Source organism: Melitaea cinxia, chromosome 20 (assembly GCF_905220565.1).
Source record: "Melitaea cinxia chromosome 20, ilMelCinx1.1, whole genome shotgun sequence".
In the NCBI taxonomy this organism is placed as follows: Eukaryota; Metazoa; Arthropoda; class Insecta; order Lepidoptera; family Nymphalidae; genus Melitaea; species Melitaea cinxia.
In genome coordinates this window covers 3,822,016-3,837,800 of record NC_059413.1, presented here as the reverse complement: position 1 = coordinate 3,837,800, position 15,785 = coordinate 3,822,016, and the positions used below count along the sequence as shown (strand labels likewise).

The 15,785-nt window shown below is 37.6% G+C and overlaps 1 protein-coding gene across 1 annotated transcript in view; it reads left to right on the top strand.

The window, feature by feature from the left end:
- Positions 1–15,029, top strand: part of LOC123663511 (small G protein signaling modulator 2-like) — a 77,166-nt gene extending 62,137 nt beyond the window's left edge. Inside the window, exons 11-23 of the mRNA XM_045598184.1 lie at positions 401–498; positions 1,336–1,474; positions 2,412–2,587; positions 3,825–3,969; positions 4,957–5,116; positions 5,850–6,042; positions 6,441–6,963; positions 7,804–7,985; positions 10,076–10,200; positions 10,927–11,106; positions 12,041–12,167; positions 12,543–12,693; positions 14,810–15,029. Coding sequence (XP_045454140.1) covers positions 401–498; positions 1,336–1,474; positions 2,412–2,587; positions 3,825–3,969; positions 4,957–5,116; positions 5,850–6,042; positions 6,441–6,963; positions 7,804–7,985; positions 10,076–10,200; positions 10,927–11,106; positions 12,041–12,167; positions 12,543–12,693; positions 14,810–14,898 — 2,288 coding nt within the window. The 3' untranslated portion in view covers positions 14,899–15,029. The remainder of the gene's footprint in view (positions 1–400; positions 499–1,335; positions 1,475–2,411; positions 2,588–3,824; positions 3,970–4,956; positions 5,117–5,849; positions 6,043–6,440; positions 6,964–7,803; positions 7,986–10,075; positions 10,201–10,926; positions 11,107–12,040; positions 12,168–12,542; positions 12,694–14,809) is intronic.
- Positions 15,030–15,785: the final 756 nt, after the last annotated feature.

The following is a 15,785-nucleotide window of genomic DNA, read 5'->3' as shown; positions in this document are numbered from 1 at the left end:
TGTTTAATACTGTGCATTTAATTTTCATGAAAACACCAAACTCGATTATGTAATATATATTTACATAATTATTCTATCAACGAGATTGATCGCTTGATATTGTCTATTGTATTACAAAACGAACATAATCCATAATCATTACAGCCTATACAGTCCACTGCTGGACATCGGCCTCCACAAGTTTACGCCAAAAATAACGTGAACTCATGTGTTTTGCCCATAGTCACCACGCTGGGCAGGCGGGTTGGTGACCGATAATCCATAAAGTGGAAGCAAATAATCGGGGTAGCGATGTGTTTTTATCTGTCTCAGTGTTTTTCTTCAAAAACGATCAATGTACAATAAAAATTATTAATATTAGATACTGTTATCATTGTTAATATTTTTCATTGCTTTGCAGGAGGTCATTTACTGTCATTTTTAAGCAATTTAGAAACAGGTTTACTACCGCACGGTCAACTTGACCCACCGCTGTGGTCACAGAGAGGAACCGGCAAGGTATGAAATAATTATGAAATTGTTATACTACCTATATTTTTTTTTTTCATTGATATTAAATGTGCTATTGTGGACGACACGTCAAAATGATTTAAATTTCATTTATAGCTCGATAAAATTTGAAATAAAATTGTTTTTGATGTAGCATGCTTATTATTATGATAACTATTATCAAATTTAAGTATTTATATATTTAATTATTATTTATATATTTATTTATTTATTCATAAGCCAACACCAACAAGTAGTACAACAGCAAGTACAAAATTAATAAAGTAAACATCTGTATCTAGATAATTGCCTACTTTTTTACAGGTGTTCCTAAATTACTAAGAGTATCGTCAAAATCGAAATAAGTCATATTAAAAATTGTCCATTTAGTATACAGTAATAAATATTCGAGATTAAATTCAATATAAATATACAAAATAAAATCAATGTCAGAGAGCAATATTAAAACGAAAAGTCAAAAACATCCATATTTGTGAACATTCCCAATAATATATAACTAACTATGTGTGTCTAAAACCACTACTAATAAGTTTTCATGCAATTTATGTTGGTGTTTGTTTTTTTTCCTCGTAGTTGAAGGTCTATAACAATTATTTTATTTAATACTTTTCTGCAAACTTTAAAAGTACATGAAAAAAGCAATATACAAAGTTAACAGTTCGTAAGTGCGATGGATGTTTTTGTGATGAGTCTTTTAATAAATAGTCAAAGATTTGGTCGCAGTTTTATTAGTATTATATAAGAAATAATTGATATAATAGATAAGTATGTCAATGATATTGAAAAATATTTTCAAACACCTATAGTTTGTGGTCTTTGTTGAAGGTATTCGGCCGCGGTAAAAACCGTCGACGACCTTTACCAAGCTTATGTGAGAGTGGAGAGTCCGAAGAGCCAGATTGGGAAGAAGTGGCGGGCGACTACGTATTCCGAATAGTCAACAACGCTATTACCGATAGAGAAGGTAAAATACATTTTTTATTATTAGTTATCGAGGTAGGGTACAGCGGGAAAATTCCTCTTAATAATCTGGAGCAGCCCGATTGGTGAACTACCCCAACTTAAGGGAGATCACAGCTAAATTATACTACTTTTAAGCAGTGTTTTGTTCCTGTGACGCTTAAGGTGGCCGGAGCTCCTGGGGGGGGGGGGGGGGGGAGGTTAACGCTCTTGTGATGCTTCCGGTATTTCAGGTATCCATATGCTACGGTGATTGCTTACCATCATGTGGGCCGTAAGCTTGTTTGCCGCTCTTGAAGTATAAAAGTAAAACAATTGGGTTCCACGTACTCTACGGTACCTGCTAATAATAATATAATGTGTGTGTAATGTAATAATGTCCGGATATCGGTCAATTTGTCACGGAATTACGTATTTGAAACCGTAAAATCCACTAAAAATCATGTTCTCTATAACGATAGATAAAATATAAACTTAAGCAAAGTTAAAAATAAAGATGAATTAACTTTTAAAAATGTTAACGTGGAAACTTTATTGATTGAATAGACTATTAAATAATATATCAACAAACGTGATTTGACCATTGCAATTTTTTTTTTTTTATGTCACTAGTTCGACAAACAAGCGTACGGCTCACCTGATGGTAAGCGATTACCGTAGCTTATAGACGCCTGCAACACCAGAAGCATCGCAAGCGCGTTGCCGACCCAATCCCCAATCCCCCCAGGAGCTCTGGTCACCTTACTCACCAACAGGAACACAATACTGCTTGAAAACAGTATTATTTAGCTGTGATCTTCTGTAAGGTCGAGGTACTACCCCAGTCGGGCTGCTCCACATTTTGAACAGGAAATTACTGCTGTGCCCTACCTCAGTTGCTGTGCCCTACCTCAGTTTCATAAACTTTAGATATAATTATTGAATCACTCGTCGTTCACCAGCCATGCGCCACTCCCTGTTAGAGCGAGTGGTGCAGTCACCGCCGCGAACTCCTCGCCGACCGCTAGCATCGACGTCCACCACGTCGTCGGACTCCTCCACTATGTCCGTGGACTGTCCATTAACTGGAGTGAATGGACACACACCTACGCCCACGCCGAACCCCATTGTCGAAGAGGTACGATTCTCGTGTACATTTCTATCACGCTTCAGCCTGTAATATCCCACTACTGGGCATAGGCCTTTTTCCCCATGTAGGAGAAGGATCAGAGCTTAATCCACCACGCTGCTCTAATGCGGGTTGGCGGATATATTCCCTACTATGAGTAACGATCGCTATCGGGTGTACACGATAACAACCGGGACGGACAGCTTAACGTGCTCTCCGATGCACGGTGGGGAGACCCACAAGGACTGCACAAACACCCAGACCACGGCAAACACCTTTATGGCCAATACAAATGTTTGTCATGTGCGGGGATCGAACCCGCAACCGCCAGCGCAACGGGTACAATCCATGGCTGTAACCGTTGCGCCAACGCGGCGTCAATCAATATAGGCTATACATATGTTTAACGCTGTCTGGACGTTTGTGTTTAAGTTTTGTCTGATTTCGAAACCCTTCTATTTATCGTAAATCATTTATTCAAAATAGTTGCAATTTGATCCTAGATATAGCCAGAAACTAGTTTTAGTATATTACCTAAATGAATTAACTCGTCTGGGGTATAAACGTGTTCGAATGGAAATTAGCGCTAATCTAAGCTAAGACACTAATATAGCTCCATTTCACATGGTCTACTAGAGAGCGATGAGTCAACATCCTCCCCTTTTTGTATCCTGAGTTCTGTAAGAGAGAGGACTTAACCGATATAATTTGGTTTAAACCCCTGTTGTGTCATATTTGTTAGAAACACTACATTTTACTCGATACGTTTACATTTTCCATTTAATATTATAAATATGTTTACAGTTGTTTTACCAGTAGTTTTATTATTATTTATAATAATACTACTGGTAAAACAACATAACTAAACAACGGTTAATATAAATATTACTGTGTGGTTACGGTAGTAAAGAATAGAGCCACCCCCTCTCTTCCCGTGGGTGTCGTAAGAGGCGACTAAGGGATAACACAGTTCCACTACCACCTTGGAACTTACAAAGCCGACCGATGGCGGGATAACCATCCAACTGCTGGCTTTGAAACACACAGGCCGAAGACGGGCAGCAGCGTCTTCGGTGCGACAAAGCCCGTACTGCGGTCACCAACCCGCCTGCCCAGCGTGGTGACTATGGGCAGAACACATGGGTTCACGTTATTTTTGGCGTAAACTTGTGGAGGCCGATGTCCAGCAGTAGACTGTATAGGCTGTAATGATGTAATGATGATTATTATTACTTTGTTGTTGCAGGTCGCCTCTATCGAGTTAGTTTGTAGTACCATGCGTCGTCAAATCATATCTCGGGCGTTTTATGGATGGCTCGCTTATTGCAGACATCTGTCTACCGTGCGGACGCATCTTAGTGGACTAGTTAATCCTAATATTATATCAAAAGGTAAATTGTACTACTCATAAAAATTAATCTATATATATTTTATGTAATTTACTTCTCGAACGTTTCCTTAACTAAAAGTAGAAATAGGAACAAAAATAGGTATTGATTTTACAAGAAAACTTTTCTCTTACAGCTAATTTTCATAGCAAAGAAAATATGTTAATATAATTGCACAGAAACCAGTACCCAATATACCTGTTTTATGCATGTCTCATAGACAATTTAGCTTATATCAATTGTATTTTTTTTAAATTAAAAAAAAAAAACATTGGTTAATATTGATAATTGTGGGTTAAAACCGGGGCTAATGCTCTCTGATATTATATGGTATATTTGAGAACATAGGAGTTAATCCCCATTGACTGTCAGGCGTATCTTTATTTTAAAGAAAATATCACTAAAATTAAATTATTTGGGAATAAGTCACAAAGTTGGAGCCAATTCGTATGTTTGGGATAAAAGTCCCTCATATTTTGAAGTGTTTTGATCATATTATTATTTAATTGTTACTTAAAATTTGACTATTTAGGTGATATTTTCTTGAGTTTTTTTATGATATTATCAGATATTCATACATATAATTACGCCTCTTTCTCGTAGGGGTAGGCAGAGACCACTTCTTTCCACTTGCTACAATCCTTACATACTTCTTTCGCTTCGTCCACTTTCATATTCCCTTCATACATGCTCTTCGTTTTAAAGTACTCTTGACCTGGCCTTTTTTCAAGACGTCCCTTATTTGGTCTCGGAACGTCCGCCTAGGTCTACCCCTTCCAAACCTTCCATCCACACTTGCCTTATACACCTTTTTCGTCAATCGTTCAGATATTCATGCATGCATAAAGCTAATTTCTAAAAGATTGTTTATCTGCTAATCCGTTATAGAGAAGATACACAGATCAAAATATCTCTCACGTCTTATAACAGATGTCGGTTTGTTCGATTTTATTGAATTTGAAATTTTTATTTATATTTTATCAATTTTAGACGGGATAGAATCTGGGTTGACCGAAGAGATTTGGCGATCCATGATGGACAATCGAGGAGTAGTGACAGATAAGGACGAAGTGTATAGGATAGTTTACTACGGCGGTGTGCAACATGATATCAGAAGAGAAGTGTGGCCGTTCCTCTTAGGATATTACGAGTAAGTATTTTCTTTTTTTTATACCACTAGGTCGGCAAACAAGCGTACGGCTCACCTGATGGTAAGCGATTACCGTAGCTTATAGACACCTGCAACACCAGAAGCATCGCAAGCGCGTTGCCGACCCAATCCCCAATCCCCCCGGAGCTCTGGTCACCTTACTCACCAACAGGAACACAATACTGTTTGAAAACAGTATCATTTTGCTGTGATCCTCTGTTAGGTCGAGGTACTACCCCAGTCGGGCTGCTCCATATTTTGAGCAGGAAATTCCTGCTGTGACCTACCTCAGTTAAAAAAAGTATTAAAATAAATTAAACATATAATATGTGAGCATGTGTTGACGCAATATTTATAGTACTAGCTATTATGCTATCGATTACTGGTTCAATCCCCGTCCGTGGCAAACATTTGCATGGACAATACAGATGTTTGCCACGGTCTGGGCGTTCGTCCTTGTGTGTGTGTTTGGACCTCCGGCACAGGAGTAGGTATATCTAACTGAGTGGAAGTAATGTTATAAAATAAGGGATATAAAAATACTAACATATATGGCTATGAGAATAATATAGATTAACATAAATATCAAAACAATATTATTGTACAAAAAATAATAAAACGAAACAAAATCTTATACGTTACTTTAATTTGTGTTATTTTATTTTATTATAACGTTGTCGTTTATTAAATATCGTTTTATTACGATATACCTGAACTTTGCTTATTTTTGTAGATTTGGATCAACCGCTGAAGAAAGGATGGAACAGGACGTGACGTACCGACGACAATATGAAACGACGATGTCTGAATGGTTGTGTGTCGAAGCAATCGTACGACAGAGGGATAGAGAAGCGACTGCTGCGTCTATTGCGCGACTTACAGCATCTGCTGGAAAGCCTCGAACAGAACTTGACGAACCTAACGAGGTAGGCACAGTTAAGATATATTTTTCTTACAGTTCTCCAAAGAAGGATGCTAATATGTAGACGTGTATCTCATTTATTACATAGAATGTATAGTATGGGTATTCTGTTATAAGTATTTAATGTCCTTATTCTTTGTTACTATATTTGATTATAAATATTATTAGATGATTACCGCTGCTGAAAAAAAAAAAAATCAGAAGAAAATTGAGACAACCTTATTTGTCATATCTAAAGATTTTTTTTTAAATTTCGATACCAATATAAATTTGATAATAATTGTGACTTACTCGTTTTACATATAAATTTTCTGTACAATCGAATATTTTTGATATTTTCGTAACAAGAAATCGGTAAATATGGTCGTATTTTAAACACCTTTTTGTTCATCAATTCGTCAGGTATTCGAAGACGATTGCAGTGTTATATCAGACAATCCACCAATAGTCTCGCCAGAACCAAGTGAAAACGAACAAAGGAAACCGGAATCAAAACCTGTACTCTCACGAGCACCGAGTATAGACGAAGTTGAAAATATTGAATTAGATTCAGAAGACAAAGGAAAAGTAGCAGATACAGTTAACGGGGACACGGCAATAATTGATAGTAGAGACATTGATAGCCTCAATGATTTAGAAGTAGATGACGACGTGTGTATTAAGAGTGTTGTGGAAAATCCTGATTTGAGAAGAGAAAGTATTGCTGAGATTAAGCGACTTGCAGAAGGTTTTGTGCAAAAGGGAGACGGTAGAGGGTTGCTATGCAGTGTCGATAGCGGTAATACCAACCTCAACGGTAATGATATGAGGTCGTCAATAGATGAACCTCTGCCTAGTTCGCATCAGCAGCACACTAGCGTTATTATAACGAACCCTTCTGTAGACTTGGCTCCGTCCGGCTCACCAGCATCCGGTGGAACAACAGGTAAAATTAAATTATAAGTTAAAATTTCTTCTTCAAATTAACGAGAGCTAATAAATATAAGTTATTAGAAAAAAAGTAGTAAGTAATACCGTAAAATTACTTAACCCCGAATTTGTTTAGAATATTGGTATGTTGGCTAGGGTTGTTGCAACTGATTGTTTACAGCTGCTCTGCCTTTATTGTTAGCGTATGTAAGTGGCTCGGATAGTATACTACTGAAACCGGCATATATGGATAGCATAAAACATATATTGTGTAATAATATTATAGTAATGCTTCCAAATATAAATAAATTTATATGCGTTCAGTGTGGTTAGTGTCAAGTTTATTTATTTATTTAGGATCACCAGTAATTGTTAACACCAATTACACAATAACGTAAACCTAATCTTAATAAATACTTTAGAGCTAAGTGTTACAATTTATTAAGGTGAACACCACATGCAAAAAGAAGCTTACATTCCAATATTAAAAAAAACATATTTAAAATGTATTTTTTTTATGTCACTAGGTCGGCAAACAAGCGTACGGCTCACCTGATGGTAAGCGATTACCGTAGCTTATAGACGCGTGGAACAACAGAAGCATCGCAAGCGCGTTTCCGACCCAATCCCACCAGGAGCTCTGGTCACCTTACTCACCAACAGGAACACAATACTGCTTAAAAACAGTATTATTTAGCTGTGGTCTTCTGTAAGGTCGCTACTACCCCAGTCGGGCTGCTCCATATTTTGAGCAGGAAATTTTTGCTGTGCCCTACCTCAGTGTAAAAATCAACAGTCACCAATTATACATAAGAAGTTTGAATGATCTTATCTAACATTCGCGTGACGTCCGAAGCGAACGCGAGCCCCGCGCGCAGCCCGCTGGGCGTGGTCCGCGAGGAGTCGCAGTCGGCGGGCGCGTCGTTCGACACGCTGGAGCCCAGCGACGGCCGCCCCGAGCGCCCCGAGCGCCCCGAGCGCCCCGACAACCGCTCCAGCTGCGTCTCCCCCGCCAGCTCAAACGGAGGGGTGTACTCTGTAAGTTATTTAATACTCGTAGCTATCTTATAAATTTTACGTCATGTAATTTTTCAGCCTGCTTCATTAAAGTACATTGTATTAAAATTTGATCGAGTGTCATCCTCACTCGATCTGGGGCTTGACCTGAATGGAAGGCATATGGTGATAGGCTACACTGACGATTTGGCCCTGTTGGGGGAACACATTAACGATGTTGCTTTAGTCGCTATGACACTCGAAGAGCAAGCAAAAAAGGTTGGTCACTTGATCAACCATGACAAGACCGAGTACTTCCACATGAAGCGATATAGGAATATTCGCGAAGCAAGACAAGACCTCCATGTTGGAAGTACCACATACAAGGGAGTGCCGAAATTTAAGTATCTTGGCTGCACTGTAACCGATACGAATACACGTGACGAAGAAATACAGATCCGTATACAAAACACCTTGAGGTTCAATGCAGCCCTGCACAAGGTCTTGGTGTCCAAGCTTTTTAGTAGGAAGAGAAAGATCACAATTTACAAAACCATCATTCGTCCAATCCTAATGTACGGTTGTGAGGCTTGGACACTTACGTTCGATAGGAGCACAAGCTTCTAGTTACGGAAAGGAAAATTTACCGTAAGATCCTAGGACCAACTAAAGGGCAAGATGGCAGCTGGCGAATAAAAACCAATGCTGAAATTGCAAACCTGGTGTCTGAGCCAAACATCATTGGAGTTACCAAATCCCATCGGTTGCGGTGGCTCGGTCATGTCGAACGCATGGGGGAGGATTGAGCAGTTAAGAGAGCGTATCTGGGTCGACCAACTGGACGTAGACCGGTGGGTCGCCCCAGGTACCGCTGGAGGGACATGGTTGAAGCAGACTTGAGTGAGATCCAAGCCAATAATTGGCGGGAAATCGCGCAAGATCGTGCAAAGTGGAGAAATCTTGTTTCGGAGGCCAAGACTCACTTCGGGTCACTGAGCCAGTTGAGTTAGTTAGTTATTATTAAAATTGTGTTTAGGTCCCCATTCGCAGTGTAGTAAATACTGATCACAAAATTTTATAATTCTAAGAATTACTTACTAAGATAATGATTTTATTTAAATGCAATGTTTAGAATGAATTTTTCTTTTTAATTTTCATCGCTAAAAACAGTGTAATCGAGGCTTAAAACGTGGCATTTCGAATATTCCCGAGTAGAAATTTTTTCGTCTTCCTTAGAAGGACCAGACCAGGCATACCTGATCAGGACTAGATAAAGCATCTAACGCAGATGATTGGTCTGGACCTGATCAGGATGAGATGAGATTTCCTGATCGGGTCCAGATCAGGAAATCTCATGTCTTCCTGATCAGCCAGTTCGGTCCGGTCCTTTTAAAAAACACGAATGTATATTCTTGAAAAAATTGTTTAACAAAAAAAAAAAAAACGAAAAGAAAATAAATATGTTACTTAACATAATTATTATGATATTTATTTCCGTTTATTTTTTCCGATGTATTATTTAGTTATGTTTTTACTTTAAATATTAATTATTTTTTATTTATTTTATGTTATTAATTAATTATTATTATTAATTAAATTTTATTTATTAACTTCTAATAATTAACTATTTCCTATTACTTACGACTGCTTCACTGTGTAGAAATGGACTCCCTGCTAGACTGTCCTGATAACTGTATATATACTAAGTGCGCTTAAAAACATTAATAGCGTGATTCAGGCTTAGTTCGCGTAATTTCTTTCAGGCTATCCTGATCTGGACCGGACCGGGTCCTGATCCAGTATGCCTTACCATACTTGATTATATTTTACATCAGGCTATCCTTGTCTGGACCGGACCTGGCCCTGATCCAGTATGCCTTACCATACTTCATTATATTTTATATCAGGCTATCCTTGTCTGGACCGGACCTGGTCCTGATAGAGCTTGCCGGATCAGGCATGCCTTATTCTATCCTGATCCGGTCCAGATACATGATCTGGTTGAGCCTGACTTTTTTTCTACTCGGGTTTGTCTGGTACAATGACGATGGTCTCAGTTAAGTATCAGAAGCACAAATGGACAGGGGAACAAAAATTGTTGTTATTATGAAACAATTTTTTTTTTGTTTTAGAATGAATTAGTCGAGAGCTTCGCTTTGAATCTACATCGAATCGAAAAAGACGTACAAAGATGTGACAGAAATTATCCATTTTTCACGGATGAAAATTTAGACAAATTGAGAAACATAATGTGCACGTGAGTACAATTTTATATAATACTAGCTGTGCCCGCGACTTATTATTTATTAAATGAAAGTACCCTAAAATACCAGGAGTATATATAATACCAGCTATCTGTCAGTGAAAGTGTAAATCGATCCAGCTATTTCAGAGATTAGTCGGAACAACCAGACAGATAGACAGACAAAAATTGTAAAAAATGTAATTTTTTTTAATTTGTACGATTTTGTTATTTTTGTGTTACCCGCACATTCACGCACGCAGCACATTCTAAACATTTTTTAATATTATATCAAAAATCGACCGTTCCAGCGGGGATCGAACCCGCGTCTCCGACTGACCGTGTCGGCGCTCTAGCCAATTAAGCTATGGAACAATGTACCCGCTAGATCGAAATTTTTGATATGATGATTTTATATTCGGTCTAAGCGACTGTGGCCGTCTATAGTGAGCTCTTTACAGAGACCCGTAACTATTCAAAGTTTCATATTACAATGAAAATCTTTGACAGGAGACGACACCATGCTTTATTTTTTTAATTTGTACGATTGACAACGATGTCCAGCAGTGGACTGCAATAAGCATCCATCGCATACATCCATACGCATTTAGTAAAATGCGGTTATTTTATTATTACAAACAGACACTTCAATTTTATTTATTTGTATAAATACAACTGGGATCGTAACCTCTCCATAATTCTGACAAAAAAAAATCGTTGAAATAATTATATCTTCGAAAGGTATGTCTGGGAGCATTTGGAGATGGGATACATGCAAGGCATGTGTGATTTGGTGGCGCCGCTGCTAGTGATAATGAAGGAAGAAGCCACGGCGCATGCATTGTTTTCGCGACTCATGCACAGAGCGAGGGATAACTTCCCATCTGGTCAAGCTATGGACGCGCATTTTGCTGACATGAGGTAAAAATATAACCTGAGTATATATCAGTTAATACGTATTTAGTAACAAATATGTACACATATATGAACGTATATAGATGTTTCAAATATTTCAAAAGATTTATAAATGTACTAGCTGACCCCGCAGACGTTGTTTTGCCATATATGTTATAAAGCCTCTTAATCCGCCCCCACCCACCCCCTTATAATTTAGGGGTATGAAAAATAGATGTTGTTCAATTCTCAGACTTACCCAATATGCACACGAAATTTCATGAGAATCGGTCAAGCCATTTCGGAGAAGTTTAACTACAAACACCGCGACACGAGAATTTTATATATTAGAGTTGCGTTGTGAAAAAGATTCAAGGGCCTTTTTTTTTGTTTGTCTCTGTAACCCAAATCCTGCTTAGCTTATCATAAGATATATCAGTTCATTTGTCTTCGTTTGGTCGGGATTGTGTATTTTATGCTTGAGTTATTTTAACTTTTATATATCTATTTCACTGTGTACGTTATGATTTTCTTACTACTTTTTTTTTATATAGATTTAATTTTTTATGGCACAAATCACGAATAACTGGTGATTTTTTTTTATGTCACTATGTCGGCAAACAAGCGTACGGCTCACCTGATGGTAAGCGATTACCGTAGCTTATAGACGCCTGCAACGCCAGAATAATTGCAAACGCGTTGCCGACCCAATCCCCAACCCCCCCAGGAGCTCTGGTCACCTTACTCACCAACAGGAACACAACACTGCTTGAAAGCAGTATTATTTAGCTGTGATCTTCTGTAAGGTCGAGGTACTACCCCAGTCGGGCTGCTCCATATTTTGAGCAGGGAATTCTTGCTGTGCCCTACCTCAGTTACTAACTGTTATTTAATTTAGGTTTGATTTTAAAGTTGTAATTACTGTTTCATTCATTACTCATCTATTTTTCGTCACTTTTAGGTCACTCATTCAGATCTTGGACTGCGAGCTATACGAGTTGATGCATGCCCATGGAGACTACACACACTTCTACTTCTGTTACCGTTGGTTCCTGCTGGATTTCAAACGGGAGTTGCTGTACCAAGATGTAAGTTCTGGAATCGACTTGCACTGATGAGTTATCTTCTTTTTACTTTATCTAAAACGTTACTTAAGTATTAAGGAACTTAATCCTTTTAAGTTTTCCATACTAGGTGTATCACAAGGACTAACTTTAGTACTACTTATGTTAATTCGTTTTGGTTTTGATGAATTGTACTTTTTTATATCTTAGTTTTCTGTAGAGTTGTTTATTTTGCAAAAAAATGTTTTGTTTGTTTATTGTGCGTCCCTCTTTAACTAACCCTCTTTAATCAACCCTCTTTAATTAAGTAAACGGTATTGAATATAGAGAGGTCTTTTTTATTTATTTTTTTCAATAGAATCCTAAAGGATAATTTATATTAATTAATTTTCGTAATAGGTTTTCGCGGCCTGGGAGTTGATATGGGTGGCCCGTCACGTGGCCTCGGAGCACATGGTGCTGTTCATAGCGCTCGCTCTGCTCGAGACCTACCGTGACGTCATACTCGCCAACGCCATGGATTTCACTGATATCATTAAATTCTTCAACGGTATGTAGTATTTTCTTTTTAAATAGCCACATTTGTTACAGTACACGCGGTAGTAGTAGGAGTAATATTGAAGTTTATGGATACCCGTGATAACTCGACAAACGTTTGCAAGGCGGTGTTGGATGATATGTCATATGTAATACTCTACTACCTACGATGCCTACTGTGTGGCTACGGTACTAAAGAATATAGTCACCCCCTCTCTTCCCGTGGGTGTCGTAAGAGGCGATAACACAGTCCCACTACCACCTTGGAACTAATAAAGCCGACCAATGGCCGGATAACCGACTGCTGGCTTTGAAATACACAGGCCGAAGACGGGCAGCAGCGTCTTCGGTGCGACAAAGCCAGTACTGCGGTCACCAACCCGCCTGCCCAGCGTGGTGACTATGGGCAACACACATGAGTTCACGTTATTTTTGGCGTAAACTTGTGGAGGCCTATGTCCAGCAGTGCACTGTAATAGGCTGAAACGATAATGAATGATGAATACTCTACTAGCACGTAGTAGTCGTTAAGGTTTCGAATAAGATTATTAAACTTTATAACCAGAGCTGGGCATTAACTCGTTAATCCGTTAACAGTTAATTAACGAAGTTAACACTTCGAGTAACGGATTAACTTTTAAGCTAACTTATAAAATGGTTAACGGTTAACCCGTTAACAGTTAACCCAATGGAAGTACGCACCGCGCGCGGCGGGAAAAACAGGTTTCGACAAGTTTGGTCGAGCGCGCCGGCACTTGCAGCGCGGAGCGCGTGCCGCAGTGTGAGTGAAACAAATATAGCTTAGGTGTGGCGCGTGCGAGCGGGAAAACTGCACTGTATGAAATTCACTTCACATTGTTTTTGTTTTGGTTTCATTACTTAATATCGGCGGTTACGGTTAAGAGCTAACGAGTGTTTGTTTTGTTTTCTTGTCTTTTCCTGCTAAATTGCTTATTTATATGAGCAGTGCAGTTGGTGTGGTGTAAGTTTATAAATAAAGTGTGTGATCATTAAAAAAATATCATGGATTCAGATTCCAGTGAGACTGAAGAAAATCCATGGCCACATTTGAGTGAGTATGTTGTGTTAGTGGCGGAGGAAGTAATGGAGGGAGTAGTGATAAAGAGGAAGACTTTTTTAAGTCGGTAACTACCCAGTGCAAGGAAAGGCCAACGAGGCAGAACTCTTTGAAGACAAAAGCTCAAAGCATAGTCAAAATGTGGCTAGATACACCATCCAAGGACTCACTTGACGACGCTGCATTCTTTGGAGACCAGATTTTGATTAATCTTTTTATCAAATATAACACGGCAATACCTTCAAGCGCAGCAGTTGAACGTCTTTTTTCAACGGGAAAAGATATTTTAGCACCGAAAAGAGCATCTCTTTCTGATGAAAATTTTAATATGTTGATGTTCATGAAAGGGAACATGCACATAGTGCCGGACAGCTAAATTTAGTTGAAAAAAGACGTTCAACTGCAAATACAGAATGCAAATTTAGTTAAATCAATCAATTGATTTAATTAAATTTGCATTCTGTATTTTATTGTTTTATAAAAATAATTAATAAATAAAAAATAAAATAAAGTTTATTTCTTTAACTAGAGCTTACAATAATTAAATTAAATTTACAGACTAGGGAGAACTTACATTAAGCAAATTAAAATTTTTGCTTTTATACTTCATTCTTTATCGGTATTAAATAATCAGCAATTAATATAATGCTTTTTTAGTCATATGTTAACGATTAACGATTAACTTTAACTTGCGTTAAATCTTCTAAAATGTAGCGTTTTAACGTTTAACGAAACTAATTTTTGTATTAGCGGAATAGCGATTAACGAAGCTAACCATTTGATTAACGGTGCCCAGCTCTGTTTATAACTATTTATATAAATACTTCACACGTTGGTGCCACATTTTACGTATACTTTGCCATAGATTTATCTTAAAATGTACCTTCTTATTAAATGTATACACGCTTATCAGAACACAGAGGTTGATGAATATGATCGTAGTTGAATTTCAAACTTTAGTTTAAAGATGACCTGTAGGTCATCTTTAAACTAAACTTTGAAATATTCCACAAGCTACGTACTTGATAGTAATGCAATTATTTTGTTTCAGAAATGGCTGAGCGGCACGACGCTTCCGCCGTGTTATCTCTGGCTAGGGATCTAGTGCTGCAAGTCCAGACCCTAATCGAGAACAAATAGAGTTTAAAATGCAGTGACCTTAGCATCACATTAGAACAATGATTGTATGGATCATAGAGCAAATGTTCGAAGGCTAGGTCCTATTAAAATTGGAATAATCGTAAATAACGAATAAATAATTTTACTATCAACATGTACCTCTTACACAATTCCACATGTTCGTTGTGACAGCGTGTATTTCTAATATACATACTCTGTGTAGTGTTAAAGGTAAAGTAGCGTTATAAAGTATAGTACACATTACTGATACAGGCAAAATTACTAACAAAATAACTAAAAAATTCCATTACATATTTATCCTCTATACTACATGATAAAAGTTCTTTTCTGTGTAGGGCCAAGCGATACATGCAATACATTCAGAAGTTATTTTTTTTACAATTGAAAACTTATATTTTTAACTTATTAAATCGAAATCCCACCAAAAACATTTTCATGTAAAATGTTGCCAGGACGAGATCATATGGCTCGATCTGTCAAAAAGTTATCAGATCTCATGTAGAGCCAAGCTTCTAACTCTACACGCCCTAACTCTACAAGCCCTAACTTCACAAACCCTACACCTTAGTCAAATTAAATGGCTTGGCCGTTTCGCTACCTTCACGTGGGCGTAAGGTGAAAAATTTATTCACTGTTTATTACTTTTCTGTTATACAATAGTTCTATTAAAGAAAAAATAAAAAGAAGAATACTACTATACTATACTACATCTTACTATTAAAGGCAAAAAGATAAATAAAAAATGTAACAGGATCGATAATTAATAGTATGTATGAAATCAATATAAGATTAAAATTTTATTGAAAGTTACCATCTGACGTCTATTAAGGTACAAATGTGGTTATTGATAGACCACAATCTCTTTCCTTCTGAGTAAACATTTTAAA